Below are 27,966 nucleotides of genomic sequence, written 5' to 3'. Positions count from 1 at the left end.
ATTATTTACATATTGCACGCAACAGTCCACAGTTACGCGCATTAAATTAATACAAGTTTTTATTATATATATATATATATATATATATATATATATATATATATATTTATATATATTTATATTTATATCGTGTTTATTTTTTAATAATATCATCCTTGGATTATAATTATGTATAATCGATCGTTAACGGCTGCTTTTTAATAAGCTTCCGGTGCAACAACATTCCTCTCATTTAACGCACGCACGCGCGTTACTTATTATTTATATTATCTCTAATAATTAAAATATTTAGACTCGAAAGCTAAATACGTCGACTGGTGTATAGTTATGACTTCCGTCAGGATTTCGAGTATATCTTGTGTATATGGTATTTTCTTTTGTTTGTGAAAAAATTTTATTCAATAAAATTTATACGTCTTAATAAATTCTATTGAATAAAACTTGGCAAATGTGAGTTTTTCTCTTTTAGGTGAAGGGAGTATTTTCACAAGGTTCATAGATGAATTCACAAAGTATAGTCTCTATACGACAAACGTTTTCTTCTCAACGAGATCTACATACGATATCAATAGCGAAGTAAATGCGAAGGATCGATATCTCTTCGAGATAGTCTTAAATACTAATCAATAATGATCATAATGATTACCTCTTATATTTCGTGAAGTAGTGTGCGAGCTCGTCTATTATCGCGTATTATCGAGTTATTCTTTGTTTTCCTTTTCCTATCGTCAAATTCTCTTCCTTAACTCTTTCAGGGGCCGAGAAAGCGTATTATTTTGTGCAGGACCTCCGAAAGAGAGAAAGCTAGTACTAGAGCGAAACTTAGGCACTGTAGTTCACAAATTAAACCACATCGCACCAACATAGAAACGCACAAAAGAGTCGTGGCACCTAATACAATTACACTGTGACTTATACGTATTCGCGTGAAGTACATACATAAGCTGCACCATCGCCCCTCAAAGAATTAAGCCATTCGCAACGGAAAGCCTTGACGTTTCGCCAACGTCATATCGTATGTGCCGGAATATACTTGAAAGGACAAACACGTACGAATCGCTTTCCGCTGTGAATAAGCCTTTTTGTCGTAAAGTCTTCGCTCCCTTTTCATCACCTTACGTACTCCTTAGTCACGTAATCTGCATTATAGCGCGTAATTTCCGCCTACGTTCGCGGAAACTCCTCGAGTATATGCCATTTGGAATATACTCGGCGAGTCCGAAACGAAATATTCGCTATATATACAATCCGCTCGTCTCTGGCTTCTCGAACACGCGGTTCTCCTTCTTCTTCTTCTTCTTCTTCTTCTTCATTGACTCTCCGTTCAATATTATATTTTAAATATGTGCCTCTCTTCGTGCCAACTGCTCGCGATGAAGATACAACGAAGATACAGCGAGTGTCGTTGGCGCGTTCGTTCGAAGAGCGCGATTGTTGGAAAAGTATGTATCGATAAAAGGATTCGAAAAGTTTTGGAAACAATTTTGTACTCTGTAGCACGCAACGAGAAACAATGATAAAGATCTTTCGAGAATGTGTGTGTGTGTCTCTTTTGAAGAGACGGATCTCTCGTTAATTTGCGCGCTCGTGAACGCGAGGAAGCACTCGCGTTTCGGGTCAAGTGGTTCGAGATAACAAAGGGATCTGTCGCAAGACTTAAAATATCACGTAATTTCTTTTGGTTAAGCAAACACAGTTCTGCGAAATTACCCTATTCTCTATGTAAAAAAATCTCTCGAGTTTTTTTGTTTTTGTTTCAGTTAGATTTTGACCACGAAGGATGCAACCACCACGCGAATGACTCGCGGTGCATTGAATAGATCAAGTTCTTCATTCGCTATTTTTATGATCGTGAAATTATTTCGATAAAAATGAATTTGTCCTTTTCGATAATCAGCTAATTTCGATTTAATACGACGAATCTTATATATATTTTTTGAATTATAATAATTAAGTCTTGTAAGATAAATTACCAGAGAACATTAATCAAATATTGTAAATTTAAAATTTCATCCATAAATAGATTTATAAAAATATGAAATATTTAGTTATAAAAACATTGCGTCAACGTATGATTAGAAAGAGATTTATGTCATGCCAATGTCGACTCAAGTCGCAAGTTCACAAAAAGCATATATCACAGCGATCCCATATATCTTTGTAATAAATAAAATAAAAAAATTGCCGGTCAATTATCGGAACAATAATTCTAAATTCTCGCGAGTGTGAACTGAATTGTCTACAGTATCGATGCACGATGGGGCGAAGATACACATACTGGAATACATATAATACATATAATACATATAAAAGTAGAAAATTTGGTGGCAGTATAGAGATTGTGTAAGGTGAGAAACGCGCGGTGAAAAGGGAAATGCAATCGTATTTTGAAACGCTAATATCCTTGTTGTTTTGTGCTTTGTTTGCGCCTGGCAATCGGCAAAAGCCTGTTCGATCGACAAGATCATTCGACACAATCGTTGATCGTCCAGGTTCTCTCCTCGTCGTCTCTATTCATGCTAAGACAACATAAAAAGAAAAGAAAGAAATACAACTTGTACACAAAACAGGAGATAAAGGAACAGTTTATACGGTTTGACACGATCATATCTGGCTCCACTTTACACGAAAGCTCCTCTTTGAGGATGTCAGATCGACTTTGAACGTATCACTGAAGTGTCTCTTCAGATGTCTCTCTCTCTCTCTCTCTCTCTCTCCCTCTCTCTTTCTTTCTCTTTCTTTCTATCTTTGTCGATAAAGATTTTTTTTTCAACGAGATAAATCTCCAACTTGAATTTATGGAATTTTTAACAATTATCAACGACTTGGATATCATCTGAAGGTCTCTTCGTGTAACGGACGTTAAACACGCTATGTTTGATTATTCCGGCTGATCCATCATTTTTCAGTTTTTCCGCCGACTTCCTCAACCAATCTTCTCCTTGTTCTCTCTCTTTTCAAGCTTTTGCCTTCCTTTGAGACCCGAAATCGATGTATGTGATTGAGGTCGTCGAGCATCCTGACCAGCTTGCGCTCGCTCTTTTGTTCCAACTGACGACCACTCCGGACGATTGACCATAACGAGATCCCGCGCTCGTCTACTCCAGACGCGCCTTGTAGCTGGTCTTCCAGATCTCGGCGAGCGTCACGGCGCTGTGGAATCTGTGGAAGATGCACAGTGGCAAAGTGACCCTTTGCACAATGGCCCAAGCCAGGAATCCATAGAAATCGAGCTGCACCGGATTGGCAATGACTTTCTGGGCCTCGAAGGTATAGATCACCCACATTGTCACATTGCAGATCAGTAGGAAAGTGACAATCTGCCTGCCGGGCTTGCTGCGATCGTGTTCCGGCAAATGAACCCGCCTGCGCGACACGTCGGCGATAAACAGCATCTGAAGGACCACCTGGGCAACTGAAAGCAATCCGGTCACCATCACCAGCAAATTCGGTTCGTGCGTAAAGGCCGCCAGGGAGCCGGCAATCACGCTGAAGACGGCGTAGATGAAGAGACCGAAGGCTGAGACGCGCAGGAGGATATCATTGAGATCGCTCTGTTCCTCGGCCTTGAACTTGAGACTCTGCACGCGGATAAAGCCGATGATTATGGCGATGATAGATAATGCCATTAGGACGCAGTGAGACACGTCGGCGAGATAGATCGCAAGCAAACCCAGTTCCGGGTGATGAATCAGTACGAAGAAGAGAATCAGGCATATCAGGGAACCAACCAGAAGAAGCAGGCCGCAGAAGAGACCTTTGCTCGCTCCCACGCAGTCGACTCTGGTGTGACCTGATAATATGTTACAACTCGATTTTTAAATAGATATGAAATAAATTTATATTTACACTATAATAGAAGGAAATGGAGGAATTTTTCATATGCGCGATCCAGCATGTTCAAAATTAAAATAATGAAAACATTGTAAAGGAAATGCAATTACCTGCATGAGCAAGAGCGACGGCTCTTCGAGAGAGCATGGCCTCCAGGCGACGTTCGAGATCCGCTTCGGTTTGATGAGGCCAACGCGGATGTCGACCGATATGCTTCCACATGACATAAATCACCGCCGCTCCGATCAAACTGTATTCGATTATAAACGGGAACAAGTACGGCGCCGCGTCTTGAACGATGCTTCCCATGATATTGACGCGGCCACACGAGTTGGACACCGTTCCGTCTTCCGTCAGAGCCTCCGCGTAGATACCTAAATTCGGACTCCAGTATTCGCTATTGTTTGTCAAGTTGCTCACGTCAAAGATTTGCGGTACCTAAAAGAGACGAGCGAATTCAATCATCGTGTTAACAATGTCCATTTTTAGAGACATATGAAACGTAATAATTCTAACCTGATTATCCATATCGCTTTGTGGCACATTCATAAACTCCATAATCTGAGACCATAATGTGGTAGTGGACGGCGTGGTGGTGCTGGTGGTGCTCGTTGTAGTTGGAATAGTGGTGATCCTTTCGGTAGTCGTTGTGGTGGTGGTGGTAGTAGTAGTGGAAGTGCTGGTAGTTGATGGCGTGAACGTAGTCAGGATAGTCGACAGGGTCGTCGCCGCGCTAGTGGTCAGATTAGGTAATATCGAGTTGGTCGTTGAGGGTGTCGTCGTCGACGGAGTTGTCCAAGTGGACATGCTGGTTGGCGTGGTGAACGCATCCGCGATCGATCTTGCCGTTGTCGTCATCACGCGGCCCAGAGCGGCCACGGTCGAGCCGGTCGTGATGGCTGGTGCGATGGTCGTTGACCTCGTAGAGGCCACGAGAGGAGCCTCTCGTAATTGCGCCATGTCACGCGGCTCGGTACCCAGTATTGCTCCAGCATTTCGCATCGAGTGTTGCTTAATGCTCTCTGCAAGTATCGGCGTGTTATTAGCACGCGTTATCGCTGACAAGTGTTTAAATCGTCCAAGCGACTGAGTCACTTTGACGATTAAATCTGCAAATAGATCGCTTACCGAGAATCCCCGCCTGAACCTGGCCTAGTTTTTTATGATATTGAGTGATCTCCTTGAGACTCTCCAGAACCAGAGTGCGTATCCATACGCAGAGATTCGTCGCGACCACGTGCATGAGACCGAAACGAGCGATGACTTTGAAGCGATGAATGTTCAACTGCAAAGAGAGATAGAATATCGTAATGACAGTATCTCTTTTTAATTTTTTTTTTTTTTTCATTCATCTCTATTCGTTTATTTTAAATTGCAAATACGTACGCGGGAATTCATGAAGATAAAGTACATTTGCATAAAGGTGAAGATCATCTGCAACACCGGATTGACGCCTTGTAATATTTGATAGCAAGGTGACGTGGGTGGCACTTCGAAGAATGCACCAAATTCCAAACCGTTGTATACCATAGTACCCAGTCCGAAAGCTGACAAATTACATCAAACATTTAATTAGTTTATCGATATTATTCGTCTTTTAGGAACAATTTTTCAGTATCATCAATCATTTCAGACTTACCTATTGCGCCAATTCTTAGGAAGAAACTTCCATGACTATGATCGTTTTGCGTAGTTTTTCGTTTTCGTAAGACCCGCGTAGCTACGCCAGCTTCTACATCAGTTGCATCCTACGAAAACGATATATATTTTTAATGATGTATATAACAAAAAATGTACTTAATTGCAAAATCTGATTTCTGGAATTTAATTGCAGAATTTAATTGACAAAGAAACAAATAATAATTCTCACAAAATGTTTACAGAAATTATGATAAGTATCGTGTGAAAATCATAATAAATAATAATTAATTTACCTCTTTTTATTGATTGCGACGAGCTGATTAGATTTTCTTATATGACCTAATATGTCTTTGCGTTCGAAATATTATAAGCTCAAAATACAATTGATAACAGTAGTTAACCTGATTACGTCAGCGTCAAGAGTATCGCATAACTTAAATGCCACGTGCTAACTAAAATACATTTCATGGGTAACATGCCATTGCCGTAGCCGTGAAACGCGCTCGAGAAACGAAATTAGTAACCTGTTGCGGCGAGTCACGATTTTGTGAGCACTTTACATTACATAAACCGCTATAAATAATTTTGCAGCTTTTTCTTAAAAAATTAAATAAATGATAAATTGTTTAAAAAGCTTCTCGTAATTTTAGAAGACTATACAAAACCTATTAAATAAATAATGCACAAAAAATGAAATGTTAAAATGCAACAATATTTTAATAATAAATTTAATAATAAATTATTATCATTATATAATGTAATAATAAACTAAATATATAATATTAATGATTAGTTGAAATTGTTAATTGGGTAGATTAACTTGGCTGGTTAGGTTAGTTGCTAATATTTTAGAAAAGCTAAAAAAATTTTTAGAGAAACCTGTGTTTCCTTTTTGCTCTTCGGCTGCTGTTTTTGATCCTTCTCTTTCTTCTCTTTCTTCTTACTCTTATCCTTAGCTTCTTTAGAAGTCCAGCCAGTTTTAGGTGGCCTTGGTGGCGGCGGCGGGGTATCACTTCCTCTTGCACAGCAGGCGCTCTCTTGAAGGAGGAAGCAGAAGACGTACAACAGGAACAGGATGCTCATGCCATAGAGATACGTGAAGAATCCCTCGTAATAGTAGAGCGGTAGTTTGTGCGTCACCACTTCGCTTATCACGTAAGTGATGCACACGACTACGAGCAGTTTCGCATAGATGAAGCTCATGATGATGAAGAGCGACGTTCTGAAATGAAAAGTTTGTCTGTAACTTTTGTCGCCTTTAGAACAAAATGATGACTATCATTTCGTAATAATATGAACTATGACACGTGATTCAGTCTGCATGTAATACTTTAAAAATCAGTTATATTAGTAGGTAATAGTTCTCGTTGAATAATTTCGTCGTGTTTGTTGTAATAAATAGTGATCTCGTTTTAAATATTGACCTCACCCTTTTTTTTGAATAATTTGCACTCTGCTACTCCGTCGTGGCAGTATATCCTTTTTGCTTTCATTATTGTCAACGAATGGTATCACTTCGACTTCCATGATGATTGTCGCAAAATAAATTTGCAGACGGAGAAATAATATACTTGATAAATGTGTTTAACTTTCTTTGCGCAAAAACTTGTAGTTTTAATCTTGCACAATCACTGTTTTAAAATTCATTTAAGTATTAATTTTACTACAATGTTATATACATATATTCAATTATTTATAAATTTATTAATATTAATTTATTAATTGCTTGTTATAGTACTAAATGTTTTATATATCATCTAGACCGTGTCCTACTTCGATTAATAACGAGTGTCGACTGTTGCGTTCGTGATTGCGCAAGTCGATTCACACGAGCATGCTATTTCTGTTTTCGCTTTTCAACTATGACGTCTCGATTCATCGAATTTTCATTGTTTTCACCGAATATAACTGTGTCCTCGATATTCTTTTCAATATTTACCTTTCATAATACATATTATAAACTTAACATTTATTATTAATGAGAGATGGTTTACAATAAGAGAATCATTAACAAACGTATAATTGAATAACCGAGCAATTAAATATTACGTTTTAATTTTATTAGCGTTTAATATCCGGATAAAGTACACGTCACTAAATGGTAATGTATTTTTATAGAGACCGACACGCACAAGTTCACTTGATAACAATAAATTATTGATTAATCAAAATATCATGTATATTTATATACATATATAATATTAGAATTAAAATTGATATTCAATAAATTCTCAGGAAATATTCGACGATATATTTCACTAGTATAATAGTTAATTTCGATTGTGCGCCGTTTGATCTTGGAAGAAACAATTATTCCGAACGCGATAACGAGGTCGATCTTCGATAACAGTTGACCTGGTGCATTCGCTTTTAATCGACGAGCATGACTGCCGCTCGAACATCTCGGACGCACTTATCCGCGCGCCTCTCATCCTCGTTACGCTCTTTTTCTCGCTTAAAGGTTAGGCGGCGCAATCGATGGTCTATATATAATACCGGTCGCAAACCCGGTGCGCGATCTCACCGGGCAGGAATCAATCGCGCGGGAAATGAGGCTCTTCCACAGGAAAACGAGGCCGCGCGCACGCAGAAGGCAGAAGGGACGACTCCTCTCCACTCCGCTTCGCTTCGCTTCGCGGGATGCAACGACGCCCGCGCGTCGCGCGTCACCTCGCGTTGCGCGACCACACGTATGCGTATTACGTCTACGTCGAGAAGGGCTTAACCGCCCTTTGTCACCGTGGCATTTCAGGGGTTGGGGCGCAGACTTTATTGTGTCCCGTACGGAGTACGGAGCGTCAGTACACTCGTGTCAGGGATTTTTTTTTTTTTTTCCCTCCCCGGATGTGCGGGATAGTGGGATGCGTGCGTTCGAGTAGAGGCGGTGATATTTTCCGTCTTTTCACGAGAGCGTGAATTGTCGGTTTTTTTATTTAAAACTGTTGCTTCCAGTTTTACTCTCCCTCTCGTGTTATCATTTATTTTATAATATCAAAGAGAGAATCTCATCCAGGAATATTTTCTTAATTATAGCTGTTTCAGTTAATTGGCAGGTAATTTTATTTATCAAAGCTATCGAGAAAAATTGTCATTTATCGTTTATCTTTTCAACTTTTATTAATTGTATATTTTTTGTGGCTAAAATTGTAAATTTTTGTTGAAGAAAAATTAAATACAAATTAATCAAAGAATCTGTGGAAAAAAAGGCATTTAATGATTTTTGATATACATCTTATATAACTATGTTGTCGCTTATTTTATCGACGCGATAATTAAAATATATTAGACGAATGAACGTATTAATTACATTACGCGAATTCGTTGATATTAATTAATTGAGGAGCCATATAACTAAGCTGTCCCTAATTGGATTGATCGGCTAGATCTCGTGGCTATTGTTCACCACAATTAGGTTGGCAGGCGGAACGTTTCAATGACAATAGACGAGTTTCTCGCTCTGGGTATTGCTCAGTATCTCAATCTATTTGTTTCATTACACGGACTCTTGATACAGAGTTACCAGAGAATGGCACAAGTTCAAATTGAAATGATCTCCTCGCAAGTCTAGAAAAAATTTACGATATTTATATCTGTTTTGAAATTGAAATTAGAAGCAACGAGAAAAAATTATTATTATTGTTCTATACATGATATTTTATTTTTATATTTTAATTTTTTCGCGAGTAGATGGATTTTGCATTAGTGATTGGGGATAAGTTAACAGACGGTTGCTTCAAAGAGTGGCGGAAATATCGAGGAAAAGTAAACTGCAATCGTTTTTTTTATGCTGTACAAGAAAGTCAGTCTCTTTCCAGTTGCGAACAAGGAGCGTGCGAGAAAATGATAACAGTAGCGCGGACGTGGAACGGTCCAGACTGGTCGATATCTCCAAGTACCTACTTTCGGTGCTCCTCCCTGTTTCCTCGCCCTCTTATGGGCTTAACCTCGTCTCAGCCGCTTTCAAGACTCTATCAATCCTCAAATCCTTTCAAACGGAACTTTACTCGGGGATTAAGTTGTCCGCGTATATTCGAATCGAGCTTAAAAGTCGCGCTCGTTTAAATCGTTTTCGTCAAACATCTCTGGATGTCGTATGTGTTGAAGAATTACGGAATCAATTACAGTCGGACCTCTTATCCTACGACAAAAAATCCTCTCATGCTGCGACCGCGAAAGGGGAATTATACCCCCACTCCACAAATTTTTGTCGTAGGATCAAAGGTTTAAGGGGAAGATTCCGGACCGAAAATGTCGTAGGATAAGAGGTCCGACTGTATTTATAATTAATTCACTTATCACTGACAAAATTATATTCTGATTCAAATACGTAATTTGTCTTCTCAATGCGTAATATATTTTTTATGTATATTTTCATATTTTATACGTAACCTTTATGTTTTTTACGAGGACCTCGGTAGTTGGGTCATCCTCAGTCATTTGCATTCTTTACTTTGTCCGGCAAACGAGAGAACCGTCTGCAGTAATTTTATGATTGGCGATAACCGGATTTCCATCGATTTTTCTTTGATTGCTACAAATTGTATGATCGGTATTTTCGCACTAACAAATTAATCTCGAACAATCTTAATTATTGTAATCGTTTAAGGAGTTTTTAAAATCTCTCACAAAAATATTAATTATTTATATTTTAAATTTAATCTGTTATACTATTGTATGTGCAAGTCGTGTTAACACTTTTTAATTGAAAATTTTGCGAAACCGCTCTTATGTAATATGCGATACGACACTGTGTCGCAAAAGCTTTATTAATCACCGAACTTTGATATAAATTGCGCGTTCATGACACGGTCGGAAATCTCAATCTCTGAGTTAATTAAATTTAGGTGGAATTACACTCGCGCGAGAGATTTGTGGCGGCACTGTGTTTTGTGGCGGATGCAACGCGTAGACTGTCGATGGCATTGGCTCGAGACCGTGTTAATGCAATTGCGACTGCGGCTGTGTAATCCAAGATACCTATTGCTTCGTCGCGGGATGCACATATGGCTACACTTGTCGTCGAATCGATATTTAGTCAATTGAAAAGTAGCGCGTAAACTGTCCGATTTATCCTCGACTCTACGAGTATCTAGTTTTTACATCACCATTTATTAAACCATCACCTCGGTGTTTTGTAAAAGATTTAAAATAGTATTTGGAAAAATTTTATTTCATAAATATCAAAATTGGATTTCATTCTGTTTCATTTTTTTTCAATAATATTTCTCCGGCGATCAATTAATTGTTATTCGTTGCACGTATATACATATATTATGCACGTCGTCCGTAGACGTGATATAAGCGTCACGTACCCAAGCTGTGCACGGGTTAACGAACTATGTCGTAAATAGAAATGCAAGCCAAACTCGACTATCTCGTTTCCATTTCGAGCCCCTGTTACTATTTTCTCGCAGGCCGGATGTTCTTTGGGAGTAGAGCGAAGGTAATGTGTGGCCAATGCTTTCTATCCTTCTGTAACTATTCTAGAGATCGGTCTAACCTTCGACGCATGTTAATTTGATACAAATTAATACGAATATTCGAAAGCTATATACATATAAGCAATAGAAATTTTTTGTCATGTGTTGCGAAAAAATACTTTTGTGGTTTTTACGTATTTAAAATTTAATAACTTATTGTGGATATTTTTTTTTTTATTTAATACCACGTTTTACTTACGTAGATCGTAAATTAACGATCGTTATGCAAATAATTTCTTTTGCATACTTTTACAATTCATATTTGCATCTTTTATTTCAGTATTCAATTTCATTTAGTCTCGTAACGTTACGTTTGTGTTGTGATTGTATACGATTCGCTGTCTTTCACGCTTCAGAGACGAATGTTTTCGTGCAGATATACGCATCGATATTTCTTTATTCGTAAAGTTATAGTATTTGTGCTGTTACATACAGAACACGAGTATTAATATTGGAAATTAATATTGCGTATCACGAAACATTTTGTTCTCCGAAATTACATCGTATCATGTTTTAAGCATCTAATTAAAAACGGCCCAAAAATAATTGTATTTTTTGCATAAAAATGCTAGTAACTTTAGTATATTTACATAATGTGGTGAAAAATAAAATCTTTGTGTAATAAATGATCGGTTGATACTAACATTTTAACAGGCAAAATAAAATTCCAATTTAAATTTCTCTCGAATTAATTGATTTTTATTATGCTTTCACCGATTAGAATCAGCATAGCGCGTAAGTCACGCCAGCCCTATGACTGTAAATTTGCAAGCATTTGATTAACGCGTTGTTAAATAATTATACTCCCTTAACATGTACACTACAATCGGCCTAAATAACATTTATACTTGACCTAGATTTCATTCTTGCGTGGAAAACCGTCCAGTGTTTTAATTAGATATCAGGAAAATTATTCAGAACAAGACTACAATGAGTAAAAAAAGTATTTGCAACCTATGTAAGTACCTTTTTTTAAATAATTTTTATATAAAAGAATTGTATATTATTACAAAATGTTTAATATTATATCAGTATAAAACGATATATTCTGTTAGAAATGTTTTGTAGTAATATATTCTTTTCTTCGGTAGAATAGATTTATCCCAAAAGAGATTGGTGTAAATACTTGTTTTACTCATTGTAACGCATCAACACTCGCAAATGTGTGAAATGTAAATGGGGCGATTTTTAAATTCAGATTTATTCATTTTTTTTTGTTTATTCGTCTCAATAATGTGCGTCTTACTTTTTCGCCGGTGTCGATCGCACGTTCTTCAGCTCCATTTCTTTGTTCGCGGCATTGTTCTTCTCCGCGTTGTCCTGTGCATTCGGTGGCGAGTTTTGCGGATTGAGGGGCCTGGTGACCGGAAGTGTCGCCGTGTTGTCGCCTCCGGAGGCCGCCTCTACCTCCACGGTAGCGACTTTACAGTCACCACCACCCACCATCGTGGATTTCGTCTCGTTTCACAAGCTCCTAACGATTGTCAAAAAGACACTCAACGATCTTGTTACAAATCGATCTAACTCCCCCGCGTACTCAAGTGCCCCCTACGTGGTGGTCGTGTTTCGGAGAGCTGGTACCTACGTCGCCATTTTGGTGCACGCCTCGGTATAAATCGGGTTCGTTCAAACCATCGTATTAGTTTAAATCAATTAATTATTGCGAAAAAATCATTTTTACAGTAATAGATAATTTTCGAATTGAGAATAAATCTCTTATCATTCTATTGTGCTCTTCGATTATTTGTTTTCGCCGGAAGCGCCTGCGCTTTGACTCTATCAATTTTTTTTTGAATCGTTAAAGCCCTCTCTCTGCTGGAACGCAGAAACGGAGCGCACTCTCTCTTGTAATTGCGTATTGCGTAATATGATCAGTAATATATTAAAATGTAATATATGTTGAAAAACAACATTTGTATGAAGCCAAGAATGAATAATTCTGCGTTCATTTATGATGTCGAATTAAATAATATCACTTGTTTACTTTTCACAAAAGCGGGAAAGGGGGCTCCGTAGCGTTCCAGTCAACGACAGAATCGTCTACGCAGAATCGAGCAATGAAAAAAAAAAAAAACAGAAAACCATGAAGCTATAGAGGAACCAGGAAGAATATCCGGACGGTACCAAGAGGCGATTGAACGGAAGAGAGAGTTGGACAAAGGCGAAACAAGAGAGAAAGAGAGAGAGAGAGAGAGAGAGAGAGAGAAAAGGGGAAAGAGAGAAGCAGAGATATACGCAATTTTCCTAAAGTCTCTGATCTCGCGTACTCGGTCGAACGAGCTAATGGAAAATCCCATGCACACACAAGCGCGCGGCTGAATCTTCCAGGATCGGCACTGTACGCTCCGCTGACCGACGACCACCACTTTGAGCGTCGCGACGCACTCGCGACGACAGATGATGGAAGAGACTCACCTGCGAGAGGCGGTTGGTTGAAGGGCCTCGCGGTGACTGCGCCCCGGCTTCGGAAAAGGGTGTGAAGCGTGGATGCGGAGAGAAGAGACGGAGGGCGGATTGGGATCCCCGGAGAGAGAGAAGGTGCGGATAAGAGACAGGAACGGAGGGAGAGAGTGATAGAAAGAGATAGAGAACGGATGGACGGATGCGGCGGCGCTGACGGAGGGTGGACCACGGTTCAAGGGAGACAACGACTCAGTCCGGACTCCTCTACTCGCGTACGGCAGAGCGAGCCGAGACGAGAAGATGCGAAGCGGGAGAGAACCAAGGGTTTAATTCGAGCGGCTGCTGAGGAGTAAGCGGGACCGCGCTGCAATCAGTCGGGCCGTGTTATCGGAGCGCCACGAGAATGGGGGTAGAATCACGATCGCCGCCCCCAGCATCCCGGAGACTGAGGCTGGCCGGGAGATCTCTTCCCGGGCAGCGGCAGCTTCTCGCACAAGCGCACTGCGAACTGCGAGAGCTTTTGGTCTATATAGAGCCACGGGGGTGTTCTTCCCTTTCTATCTCTTTCTCTCTCCAACTCTTCGGCTCTCCGGCTCTCGGTCCCTTTAAGTTCTTTTTCTCTCTCTTTCTCGAGATCATGTTCCCTTGTCGTTCCTTTCTCGTACCACCTTATGGTACCGTGACGCTCCGCGTTCTCCGCTTCGGCCGATGCGATCCCGCGTCTTGGTGGACGGATTTTTTTTTCTTCGTACCGTTGACTACTTGAAATTCCTCTTTAAAGATATAAACGGGTCCTAGGCGTGGAAAATCACGACGAAGAATTCGTGGATGTTTAACGATGCATTGCGTTCTTCGGAGCGTTTTCTTAGAGGAAAAAAATTCCTCCTTTTTCTTTGGAGGGAACGGAATTGTTTCGCCGAGAGTTTCTTATTTTTCTATATTTTTTCTCACTAACATCGATAATGTAAATCGCATGACGATGTTTTTGTCGTTAGTTAATTGTCTCTCTCGTGCGTAAAAAAATAGAAAACACTCCCATTTCTTTGATTACTCTAGTAGGCTAATTTCATCTGCATAGATAACTAGCGCAATGTTTTCCCGCGTTCCCGTTCTAAACCTCATCTTCAATTCTCCTTTACGATTCTTTTTTCGCTTGGGTGCCTCAGAATATCACTTCTCTTTCAGAAAATCTCGTATGAATTTTTCCTAGGTGCAAAATCGTTTCTTTCGTTCCTTTCTTCATACTTTTCAAGAAATAGAGCTTCAGAACCTGCGTTGCCATTTCCAATAAACCGTTTGCAATTCATAAATATTTTATATTTGTTTACTTATTTTTTTAGATATTTAAATCTGAGTAATACACATACAATTATTTAAAGTATTGCGTAGATATTTCCTAATTATTCACGGCTATAAATATTGTAAACAGTATGATTCTTTAGAGAAAGATTATCTTTTCATTTTCTCGCATCGAAACGTATTGGATATATCTTTCTCCGTAATTTCTGTCGATTACAATTGTTTAAGAAGAGAAATTCTCTGTGTTAAATAATTCCCTCTTGTCATGTCATGAAATTTTTTATAGATACGTCTCGCCGTCTTTTTCGCGAGTCATCTTCGTTGACGCGCCCGTTGTCCTAGATACGCTCTCAATGACATCTTATTATTTGCGTAATGCGAATCGAAACTTTTAATGCATTTCAATTTATATGTATATTAAATATTGCTCTTAGAGTTTTCTGATTTAAATTCTGACTTGGATAGAGAAATATATATCTCACTATAATATAATGAATTCATATAAAGATGTGACTTGAAATTAATTATTAAAAGAAGGCTGAGTTTATAAAATGTAATGAATTAAAATAAGGAGAATCTTTCTTCAAACGATGCAAAAATATTGTGCGAGGGCTCTCGGCTTAGTATTAATTTTCGAAAAAAATTCCTTGAGTTGGATTCCGCCTAAATAAAAACGAATTTCCGCAAAGTTGAGGAGATTCGAAGCGAGTATTCGGCTCAGCTATCGTCACTGCTATCCCACGGGAAGATGTCGACGGGCGGGTGCGGTGGGTGGCCGGTGGTGAGGTACGCTACGCGAAGGGGGAGAGGGCTAGAGGGACGAGGGGGGTAAAATGCTCCGTGGTTCTGCGACCCACTGACCCGCTCGATAACGCTTCCACCGGGGTCACTGACCTTCCTCACGCGCGAAATTCGCGTCGGTATGACCCTCTCTTACGTCGTTTCGTTTCTCTCGGCGCAAAGTCAAAGATCATCTGCGACAAGTAAGTGTCTTGATCGCGACGAATCGTGACTCCGACACGGTTGAACGATCGATAAATGACAAAGAACGAAAGTGTTCGCGGAAGACGGTGACTATGTCTATTCGGAATGTCGGGATTGGATTTCGATTGGCGATCTGCGGCGTCCAAGGATTCGGCGGAATTTATTGGGCAGTCGCGTACGCTACATCGAACGGAGGCGAGAAGTCACAGTGATTGGAAAAAATCCTGCTACTTGAAGAAGATTTCGTCTTGGCGAATGCATACAGAGAAGAGATTGTTGCATGTGTGGCTGATGCAACGCGTATTTTGTTTTCAATGTATTTTGAGATAGTTTCTATTATGATATCTCGCGCGTGAACTCTAACTCGTGTAACATTTCGTTTTCAGTATCGATCAGATTGTTGATTTCTATTACTTGGATCTGAGAAAGAGATCCGAGATACGTTACGAAATATTATCGAGTTACGTTCCACGAATTGACGTGTTTAGTAAGAGTTTATTTAAAAGCACGTATCGCGTCGCATTTCCGTAATATTTGGTAGCACAAATCTAATGTTATTATTTGACAGCTCAATGACGAGACTTGGCAATGGTCCATTTTCAATACCGGGCTCCACGATGTCGCAATCTTCCTCATATAGATTCTTAAGACATATTAAAAAAAAAATAGATACTAAAGATGTCAAAGTTTTATGATTAATTTCTATTAATTAATGATTTTAATTTATCGTAAGTTTTTTAAACATGTGCAAGTATAATAAAACCAAAAATTTTGTTTTTGTCTTTTTAAATATTGAAGAATATAAGAATTTCTAATTATAAAATTATTCTAGTTCTTTTCTTAAATATATTCCTTTAATATTTCTGTTCAATTTTATTATATATGTATCTTCATTTTAATTTATTATTTATTACTCTTTTGTATGCAAATTAATAAAGATGGCGAGAGGATAATAAAGAATTGAACGGGAAGTGTTTATAGGAATTGCGTGATATTAATTATACTAATAAAAGAACTGTCGTGTAATAATTTGATTTTTACAATTGAATCGAGCGCAACAGCTCGTTCGTAGTAGTTTTCTGCGTGCTGTAATATCGCATTTCAAGGATTGCGACAAGCGAGACACTCACGCACAGCAGTATTGATTTCGAGACGCGCTGGCAGTGCTGCCACGATTTCGTGTCTCTAGAACTAAACTGTGAATGATTATTCTGAGCGATTACAAAAACGATAATAAACTAAAATTTACCCTAAAATAAAAGATGAGTTTTTGTTCCAGAAGGAACAGAACTTTTACATAACTCTTTATTCCTTCCTGCAAGATTTTCAGTCGACTCTTTAAAGTTCTTTTTAATCGATTGTTCATATCATTCCAGTTACATGCTCAAAAAATTATAAAATATGTATTATCAAGTCTCTTTATATCATGAAATTATGTACGAGTTATATGTAATTATTTATTATATTATTCTTATATTATTATTATTATTTCTCATTTTTATTTTGTGTTATTTTAAATCCATTTCATGACTTTCTATATATTTTTATATAGAAAATAAAATATATTAAATAATCAAGTTAATCTGAAAAGAAAAAATTAATTAATACAAGATCAAATGTATTATACAACATATCTATAAATTCGATACCATTTAATAAATATAATTAATATATTTATTAAATGGTATCGAATTTATAGATATGTTGTATAATACATTTGATCTTGTATTAATTAATTTTTTCTTTTCTATAATAATAAATATAATTAATATATTTATTATTATATTATTATTACTTTTCTATAATAATAAATATAATTAATATATTTATTAAATGGTATCGAATTTATAGATATGTTGTATAATACATTTGATCTTGTATTAATTAATTTTTCCTTTTCAGATTAACTATAGACTACTACTAGTTAAGTTTACTATTTACATGTCATCCAAAGGTATTTTAAAAACGACTTTCCTCTTTAAAATATTAATGAATAGCCGAGTACTGGCTGATCGTAAATCTGCTGCGTCAAGTTCTTGTCGTTCACGACATATTATTCATACTCTCAATTACAAAATTGTCTACAATATGATATAAAGCTTATTATTACAGCGCACACTACATAAGGTAATAGAGCTTCATCAATTGAGTTAATTAATTTTTAACTTATAAAGTATGCCAAATTATTACATATACATTTTTTGAGTATTTTTACGCGCATTTACATTCTGTAGAGTTAATATTAACTTCGTCATATTTATTCTTATTAGAATTTCTTAAATATTTATTAAACGATTAATGATATCTTTAATTACGTAATAGATCGATACTAAATATATAAACTTGAGACACAATATAAAAATAATATATACGGCTCTATTATAAGCTACATGCTTGCTAAAAGTCAGAGCCGATAGTCTCGACGTCTGCAAGGTATCCGTGTATCGTAAAACGTATAACTGCTTTGCAATAAGTAATCTCTAAAGCTATTTTAAGTCGCTCGAAGGGTTCCAGAGAGACTCTTTAACGATAAGCAATATACTTGAGGCACGATATCTACGAGTTCCACGTGGTGTGATGATTTTCGGATTAAATGAGTGATCCGAATGTTATTCTTAAATCGATAAAATACAGAACGAATCATCTTATTATCTATGTATGTATATGCGTGAAATATTTTTCAGAAAAGATTATATATTGTGTTAAGAACGTCAGCTTCTGTCGATAGAAATATTTAAACTTTCCTGCAAAGATTGAATCAATATTTCGAAATATCTTTTGCAGAGTGAAGACATTAATGTTTGTATATCTTTACAGTCAAGGATCTTCAGAACATGTATTTGTCAGAATGTGTACTTACTTTGCATTCTTTGGCAGCATGCCAGTATTTGAACCGGAATACGTAGGAGTGAGGCAGAGTGGTGGGTTATTCGAATTCTGTGGAACCAGGGGCTGCCTCGCATGCGCTGGCGACGTGTGCGAACCATAGCCATCGGAGTTCAGCTGAAACCATCATAACGAGAATGAATTTAACGCTTCAAGAACTCTCGAACGTTATTAGGTATTTGAAAATTATGTCACATACAATTGGCTTCATGCTATTGTAATTTAATTCCATCTTATGATACTATATTCTACTCTCTTAAATAGAATTCGACCGTCATTATTGAGATAAATATTATTTCTATAAGAATAGAACTGTAAACAGTGTAATTTTATTACTCAAAAGACTCAGTGAAAGTGTCTGATTTTTTCACTGAAATTTTACTCTTAATGAGTGAAACAAGATTATAATAAATGAATAAAATATGAGTTTTCATTGAAGATTAGCGAAAGACTCACTGATTAGTGAAATTTTATCATTGCTCATTTAATCGGTGACATTTTCACCGAAAATATTAATTAACTTATTGTTTTTTCATGTAGGTAAAACGATGATAAAAATAATGATATTTTTATTAAGAAAGTAGATGCTCTTTCTAACATTGGTCAAAAAAGATACTGAGCGTATTGTTTAATTACTTACCTTGACGACGGTACCAATTAAAGAATCAGGCGGCATTTCCGGAGGTTCGGGTATCACCCCTGGATTCGTATGTGCCGGATAATCGTTGTGCAGATTAGCTTCCTTAACAGGAGTACCACCGTCGAGACGTTCCATGTCTAAACTGTCGGTCGGTGTCGGTTGCGAGAGCAAACGCTCTTTCATTTCATGGAGATAGGGACACCGTTGCATCTCTTCGGAATCTTCCTTGTTGTCTTTCTGAGGATCTGAAGAAGAATGAGACTAAAGTCAGAAGTATGCAAAGAAATTGTTTCATACAATTAAATATACTTAGTACATTAAATACAGTGCAAGTATATATTAAACGATCGCAAAACTTTTGTACAACATGGATTTTTACAAAAATTAATTAAAATTTTCGTAAGAAGTTTATCTCCATCAAGAATGTTTGATAACTGAATTCATCGTTTGGCGGATGGCTATTTTCAGAAAGACACATAATAAAATATTTTATTTTTCCTTCATGGTTGTACGTTGTAAGTTTTAATTGAAATCTATACAAAATATTTTATTGATCGATAAAAAAATCTAAGTAAAAATTATTTGATAAAAGCACATGTAGTATCAAACGAAGAGCTGTCTGCAATGTATTTATAGAATTGTAAATTGTTTCGTTGAACGTTTTATTGGACGTTTATTTGATTTTATTGAAACGCGCGCAATCTTTTAGTTTACAGCTTCTCAACTATCAAAAGAAACACTTAGAACTTTTGTAGATTGTTTTGATTTATGAATGTTAAAGTATTCTTTGATGTTCAAGAAAATAAAAGAGACAATAGAGAGCCTAGAATTAAGATTTATAAATAAATGGACGTCTATCAAAGAATATTTTGAAATTAGATTGAATTTATTACAAAGTTTTATACAAGTAAGCACCATTTCTAAAGACAACAGATTGATTTAATTTTTTATTTAGGAAGATTTATATAAGATATATTAAAATTCTTATGGTTGTTATTATCAGATTATATGATATTGATTTTTCTTTTCCAAACTTTATATTTGCAAATTTAAAGTTCTTAATACTATAGTAATTTAATTCATATTTGTAAACAATTTTAATTCCGCACATCACTTCGTTAAACCATTCCGTCGAACTTACTTAATGCCACGGTACCCATGGCGCACTTTAAACGCGTGTTTAATACTTGAAGAGAAGACTCGCTCTCGCATAAGAATTCAATGAAAAAGAGATCGAGGTCGCAAGAGCCTAACAACGATAGTGCAAACGCGATCGGATCGAATCGGACTGTCTCAGAAGGGCGCACCATCGCCGTTAACTGGCTCTTGGCTCTCTCTCTCCATAGTAGAGATTGCCAAACATGGAACTGCGATTGGCGCGTTCATCTGGTCACGTGCGTACATCTTTCCACGTGGATGTTTTCCGAAGAACTAGACGAGCGAGACGGCAAAACGAACGAGCACCTCGGAAAGATATCGCGATTCAGCGAGATGTTATTTTTTATTTCTTGTATAATTATAAATTATTTTTAAAAATCTATCAAGTTAAATCTAATTTCTTATTTACGTAAGTTGCTCTCATATACATATTTATTTTAGTACTATTTTACAAATTTGTCAAGCATTTATTAATTTTAATTAAGTTAATCTTTTAAAAATAATAATAATGGTAAAATATTATCACATAACGTATTATCGAATTATTATTTTGTTTTAAAATCTAGTGTGATCATATAAATCATATAAATGCATTTTTTGAATGAAGACAGCGAATCAATTTCTTCGAATTGTAATACTCTGTGCCGGAAGGGCGGTGGGAGTTTGAAGACGGTTACTGACCTATCTCCTCTCATAGTTACAGTGTCTATCTTTGTAAGAACAAGGTAAGCGGCGCAAAATAGCCCCATGAAGATATGGAACAGTGATTTTACGATGCGAAGGGGAGAAGAAAGTTAAGCACATTTTTCGAATATCTACACACAGTAAGAAATACATACATATCAATAATAGTTACATAGAAAAATTTATATATGTTAGAGAAATAATTATTTAATACTCTTTTCTTTGGGATATGTAATTTGTAAGCGATATCGCTATTCGCGGCATTAAAATTTTCTCTCATGCCGCTTTTGAATAATTGCGCGACCAAAAATTAATTAAACTTTGCCAATTACAAGCTGGCCTGCATATTATACCTAGTCTTAGTAATAGTGATTTATTTTAATGCATGTAACAGACAGATGCGGCGACCGAAAATTACAGCGATAACTAACCTAACCGAACGCGAACTCAGGTGACGCCGCGACGTCGCGATGCCCACTGCAAGCTCGCTCTCGTGCAAGCTTCGTTCTCCCTCTCTGCCTATTTTCATCCATCGTCGACCACATGCACACATATGTTACATACAGATCCGCGTTACGCTTTTATTATGATTCGCTCACGTCAGTGCCACCGTTATCCTTCTTTCATTCGCGCCCCTTTCTTCCCTCAGAGAGTAGGGACCTCCCTCTCTGTCTCTTTGTACGTACACGTGAAAAGGTATGCACGTGCACGTCAACTAACACGAGAGTATTTTTGTTCTCATCTCCAGGCAAAATTCGCCCGAGAACGGGGACCGATTTTAAAGATCTCGCACACTGTTAGCGAGTGACACGTTACGCGATAAACGTATCGATCGTCGGAGCATGAATGATAATGCTTTTAAAAATGCCTCGAAGGCAATTTTCGCGAGAGCTATTGTTTGATTTATATCCCAGTAACCTGAATGCTGAGATAATTTTTCAGACTTTGCATTTATTAAATTTATTTAATAAATGCAACATAATTAATTTTTTAAATGAATAATTATAATCATTATTTTCAATTATATACATATATAATTGCGCATTGTAATTTTTTTATTTAATAACATTATAAAAATGTTGTTGGATGTTCTTAATATATATGTATATAGGGTAGTCCTTTTTTTAGAATATATTTATTATTTGATTTGGCGATTTCCATAGCTCGCGCAGTTTATATATATCATGGACTTAGTTAATATGATTATTCTATTTCAGAACTTTATGTATGTGTGTGTGTTTGATCATCAAGTCAAAAATATGTATATTGGTTAAAATCAAGACAAATCTTTATATTGACATGGATCGACTGATTAAGCGATCTAATAGGCAGAATAAAAAGTTTTCAAAAATTTGTTTTTTTATACTATATATTTTGGAATCTTTCTCTAAAGATATAGAAAAGTTATATTATGAAATTCAGTTTGGAACAAGCTGCAATTGCAAATAAATTCGATAATAATTTTATTTCCGCATTTCCACATTCATGTTATAATAGGATTCATACATCATATACAAATTTTTGTATATAGGAAATTATATCCACGAATAACTATTTATATTTTATACAAATAGCAATATTTCCAAGGAAATATCGAATATCGGAGTCTGTAAATAAAAAGAACAGGGGAAAAAAGAAGAGAGAGGGTTTCAAATTTGAAAGCTTCTGATATTAAAATCGAGCTTTTAATCTGAAACGTAACGTTGAAACCAGCTTTGAGTTTTCTAACGAAGTAATAAGTACTTCCTGCTGGTTAATTACTTTATCCTTGTGCTTTGGCATAAGAACAGTAGACACTAATCTACTTTAAGCTTTTTTTATTTCACCAGGAATTAAATAAAATCATTCGGTAGTCGTGTAACTTTTAACGATTTATAGATATACTTGACACTTGGTGAATTAAAAGTTTCATTTCGCGAATATTTGCGTGTATAAATTATGTCAACGGAGCAGTACGGAACACTTCCCAAACGGAAGTAGACATGAATAACGCTTACAAAAACCTCGCGATATTATGAAAGATTACGGAAATAAAAAAAATATACACTAAAATTATCACAAAACAAAATTGATCGAATATATAAATATTTATTTATCCATTGATAATATATCACGTACTTTAATTTTAATATGCCACTTATTTTCAGTATCAATATTATAATATACACGATGGAAGCCTATTAAATTAATGAAGCGTATTGATAAACTTAAAATACGTTTCAAATTTAAAAAAACTAAATATATAATTTTATCGAATTATTAATATATTTTGATTGAAGAATATAGAATATTTTGAAATCACGAGACAATTATCTACTATTATGTATATTATTATTGAATGTACAATAGTAGAAGAAATTCTATACTAATACGAGATACTTCAACATTATTCAAGGAAACAATTAACGATTACATATGAGTTCAAGAATTATAATAATGATGAAAACAATGACTATTATCGTTAAACAATACTCTAACGACGCATTCAATCATAATTGTTCCGAATCTCGGCTACATGAGCGAGATTCTACCGGTATGCGTATAGGTATGCTCGGACAATGCCAAAGGCACGTGTCGACGTGAACTTACATGTGCGAGCTCACGATGATAGAACACTCGTAGTGACTCGTGCACAGATAGCGAAAGATAGTCGAATCACGCACATATATGTATATATATATATATATATATCGTACACACTTGCACATATGCACGTATATATCTATCGCGGGGGCGAGGTTATTGCCGGGGTACTCCCGCGCGCACGGGCGTCACAACAAACGGAAGCCGGAAGTGGCCGCGGATCGATTCTGGCCCCGGTCGGTCGTGGACCTCGAAAAAGCGGCAGCTCGCCGAGACGCTGCCGCGGCACGGCACGGCACCCGACACGAAACACGGCCAGACTGCGTGGCGACCACCTGTGAGCTTCCTACCGACGCCGGCGTCGCGACGCCCCACGGCCCACGTACTATCCATCGACCGATCCTCTACCATGTCGCTCCCTCACCCCCGTGAGGGGATGCTTCTCAGCGTCGAGTTGGTCAATGACGCTCGCTCTTTGATACCGACGGTAATTTTCTAACTTACTAGTAGGTATCAGGTTGATGCGAAATATTTTTCCAAACATTCTTTCCCTCGAATGCCGTTCTCTGGATTAAATTATCAATTTCACACATGGGTTTTTTATTATTAATTATTTAGGAATGTTAAAATATTAAATTGTCCGGTATGTAATTTTATGCATAAATATATGATATTGAGAAAAAATTAGTTGTATGTATTGTAACGTGTATTGTTTTTCGATGTTTGAATAGATACAGCATTTCCGAGAGAGAACAGCATGATTCTCTGACGATCGACATTACCTCGATTGCAACTGCGCTGCATAGTAATCGCTGTTATTACGATAATTACAACAGTTATTGCCCTTCCGCCTCTGACTTTGCTATCTCGGAAATATTTATGCCGGACTTTCAACTCGGCGCATGTTCCGCAATATTTTTCAATTAAATGCGTGTAACAATTGTATATTTAATTGCTTCGAGATTTTTTTTCCGAAGATCAACAAAATTAAAAGAAGACATTTTTTTTAACGAAAAACAATAACGTGTTTAAAACGCATATTATTATTTTAGATCATATTAATGATAACGTTATTATTAACAAGATATAGATAAAATAACAAAAAATTTTCAGATTTGCAGCACTTATTACGTGAAAAAATAATAGAAGAAATTTCTCACGGAAAAATTTATTTGCCAATTTTTTATTTTTTTTCATTTCTTACCTCCATTTTGGATCACGTCGAGGGAAGATTTCCAAGTTGACCGTGCTCAACGTGCCGAAAAGTTTAATTAACCGAAAGTCACCGATCAGTCAACCGCGAACATCAATTTAATACAATCGATATTTTTAGAAAAATATTATTTTTCATCAAAGGCTATCTAAAATTTTCTTTCCTCGCTAAATCTCCACATGACTCCTAATTATATACATATATGTATATTATTTTTCAATATAAATGAAACACGATTTTGAAATCATACACACATAATTGTATCACATGGTCCTGTCGAAGATTAATTTGACAATTTATGTCGAACAATTGTACGTTTATAATCGAACAAAGCTACTGCGTCGAGGCACTCGCGTTGCGTTTCGTGTCCCGCGCGCGAATAATTCTGATTCTATGATGGTTACACGGTACCCCGCGGGATCCTTTCTCTTTTCGAATCGTGGGTCGGCGGTGGATATTCTTGGAGATATTGGTCACTTGAGGCGAGTAACTTGATAATGTATGCGAAAGTACATCATGCGAAGCCTATCTTTGTTTTCAGTTTAAACATTATTATTGATGCGTATAATAAATTGCAAATATAACTTTTTGATTATTTTTTAGAATTAATTAACCGATTTCAATATTTTATTTACAATATAATTTTATTTTTTTCGTGACTTTTATAAGGTATCTTTTCGTTGAGATATTCTGTCTCCATTGAATTTCTTTGAAGTCTAACACACCAATCCCTTTTCCGGTTTGACATATCAAAAGAAGGATTACCGTGGACACCGTAGGGTAGGAAGATATATACATAAGAACTTTTTCTTAGATCTTACACACTGTCACTCATTGCAACTTCAAAGAAGTCATTGATGACAGACATATCCTCACTTTTTATCTACCGTGATTTCTTTCATACTCTGAGCTCTGAGCTATTTTGAATTTATATAAAGAAATATAATATATTTTTTTCAATGGCAATACTTTGGCCAATTTTTTGATTGAATTTATATATTTTGCTTATATATATATATTACTTACTTCGTTTCATTATTCGCGCATTGAGAAATCTTTAATAATCAATCATGTTTTAACGAATTCGATAATCGCGTGACTCAAAGATATAAGTAGAAATTATATTCGGCAAGATTGACCATGTCCTTCTTTCTTCCCAGTCATGAAATTACAATTTAATGCTATGGCCTGGCAAACGTGGCAACGGAATACATGCATGTACCATGTGCGTACATAATTCGAACAGTCCTCTTATTTTTATTCGCCGGTCCTTGACTCGATTTTTGGATCGTTGTAATATAAATACAGGCTGATCGATAAGTTCAAGGTTCGCGGCATGGCCGAACCAAAGCCTCGCACATTTGTCAGCTCGCTAAACGCTCCCCTTTCACGTATAATTTACAATGCGCCGCACGTTCTTCTCGTTTACGCAAGATTAAATGATTAAATGAAGCGCAAAAATCATTTTTTCTGCACGTTATTTATGGTAAATTTACAATTTAGATGAAAAAATCAAATAATATTTGATAAAAATCTTTTTATTTTAAAAAATGTCATATCTTATATATCTTTTAAAAAACAATTTAAATTATATTTTTGTATATATTTGCATACATGTTTGTGTATTGCATATTCATACATATATGCATGTATTTTGTAGCTTTAACATTTAATTTTCTAGCTTTTTATCTCGATCTCTTTTGTATGAATCGCGTTGCATGATGATTTACATTGTTGTGATGATTTTCATGAAATCTCTCGGCTATTGTGAATGCATTCCATTCCATAAAAGTAATTTCATGCATTTACACGCAGCGAACTTAAAAATCAATATTGCTGACATGGAATTGTTTTGCTAGAAAATTGTTCACCGCGAAATTAGCGTAAAAAAGTAGCATTACATTTTCAATCCAGATCAAGAGCCAAACCATAAATTCTATAATTGGCAATGATCATATGTAAGAGCTTATGAAAATCGCAAAATAATCTCATCAATTTAAACGATTATTAATTGTATATTAATATATATTTTTTATTACAGCTTAAATCACGTCATTAATTTTTAGCAAATTAAATAAAATTTATTAAATTACGAAAATTTAAACTGTGCTAAAAAAATATATTAAAGGATTAAGAATTTTTTTTTTTATCAAGTTGCAATGCAAACAAAAAAAAAGACTTGTATACGACACGTTTAAATTTTCTCTCTCACTACTATAATAATCTAATCAATTTCAATTTAGCAACTTTGTGTATAATCGCCTGCCCATAACGAAATTCCAATATCGTATAGCGTACTAATATCAACATATTTCACATACTTGCAAGGCCACGATTAATTATCACTTTAATTAAATCTCACTATTTATCGCGTGCAATTTTTTCAACACCGACAAATTAACGAATCTTTCCGGAAGTCATGCTGCGTGAACATGCACGTGACACAAACATCCGTCGATTGTCGCGTGCGCAACACGTAATTCTCAGTAACTACGAGACTCTCACAACACAAATAGATTCACTATAAGACACCCATGAAAAGCCCACATGGCAGACATACTCACGCGCCCATTAATCGAGGAAGCAGGTTCGTGCCATGGGCAAGTCCTGTCCCCCACCTGCCAGGGTCGTCCTAAGGCAAAACGTTCTCGCTGTGGAAAGTTCTCTTCTAAAATACTCCGGTTCTAAATACTTCTTCAGTCAGATTTACAGGAGGCAGTGAATCTTCAGCCAACAACGTGGCGTCGGTCGCGCTACCTCGGAGCAACGTGTTGGTCGGCACAGGGTGGATGTAAACAAGAAGCCCCGAGCTTGCGCTCTATCCGGAAGCGGCCGGTCGCTCTTCGTCGTCCCTCTAGGCGGACGACTTCTTCGTCTCTTTCCACCCTCTCTTCTTCTTGTCCTTTTCTCCCGCGCTCTCTATCGCTTCTCTATCGCTACGCGCTCCTGATGACCGACTCGCGTGTGCGTGTACGACTCGATTCGGTCTTGATACCGGCGTGCCGGCCGGTTGAAGGAATCTGTCTCTCTCTTAGTACGCCTCTGACGTTGCGCGGTCGCCCATGGCGGTGTAATGGCGACGCTCAGTTGGTTATGGGGGTCGCCGCGCGCGCGAAGCCACCCCCATGCAATGTGGAAAGGCGATCAATACCCACAGCTCC

General features: G+C 36.8%; 1 protein-coding gene and 1 long non-coding RNA gene across 7 annotated transcripts in view; one reads left to right on the top strand and one right to left on the bottom strand.

The window, feature by feature from the left end:
* Nucleotides 1–27,966, top strand: part of LOC140664403 (uncharacterized) — a 118,340-nt gene that overhangs the window by 78,191 nt on the left and 12,183 nt on the right. The window lies entirely within an intron of this gene.
* Otopla (proton channel otopetrin-like a) lies at nt 86–27,869 on the bottom strand. Of its 6 annotated transcripts, none has more exons than XM_072889624.1 (10): nt 27,370–27,869; nt 19,168–19,412; nt 18,502–18,644; nt 6,355–6,697; nt 5,474–5,582; nt 5,221–5,381; nt 4,963–5,119; nt 4,351–4,856; nt 3,945–4,272; nt 86–3,793 (listed from the first exon to the last, which is right to left on the bottom strand). In XM_072889624.1, exons 2-10 carry the CDS (start codon nt 19,375–19,377, stop codon nt 3,099–3,101), a joined length of 2,652 nt encoding a protein of 883 aa, XP_072745725.1. In that variant the 5' UTR covers nt 19,378–19,412; nt 27,370–27,869; the 3' UTR covers nt 86–3,098. The 6 variants fall into 6 exon arrangements, with proteins under 6 accessions (XP_072745725.1, XP_072745727.1, XP_072745726.1 ...); XM_072889626.1 differs by lacking the exon at nt 27,370–27,869 and adding an exon at nt 23,599–23,617; XM_072889625.1 differs by lacking the exon at nt 27,370–27,869 and adding an exon at nt 21,441–21,484.

The sequence above is a fragment of the Anoplolepis gracilipes genome, chromosome 4, assembly GCF_047496725.1.
Source record: "Anoplolepis gracilipes chromosome 4, ASM4749672v1, whole genome shotgun sequence".
In the NCBI taxonomy this organism is placed as follows: Eukaryota; Metazoa; Arthropoda; class Insecta; order Hymenoptera; family Formicidae; genus Anoplolepis; species Anoplolepis gracilipes.
This window is presented reverse-complemented; position numbering and strand designations above follow the sequence as displayed.

Bases quoted from the DNA above. Each gene is read 5' to 3' on its own strand.
- Otopla (XM_072889623.1), bottom strand. The intron at 18,645-19,167 runs GTAAGTAATTAA...TGATGGTTTCAG, and splicing joins TAATTGGTACCGTCGTCAAG to CTGAACTCCGATGGCTATGG. The intron at 4,273-4,350 runs GTTAGAATTATT...CGTCTCTTTTAG, and splicing joins AAAGCGATATGGATAATCAG to GTACCGCAAATCTTTGACGT.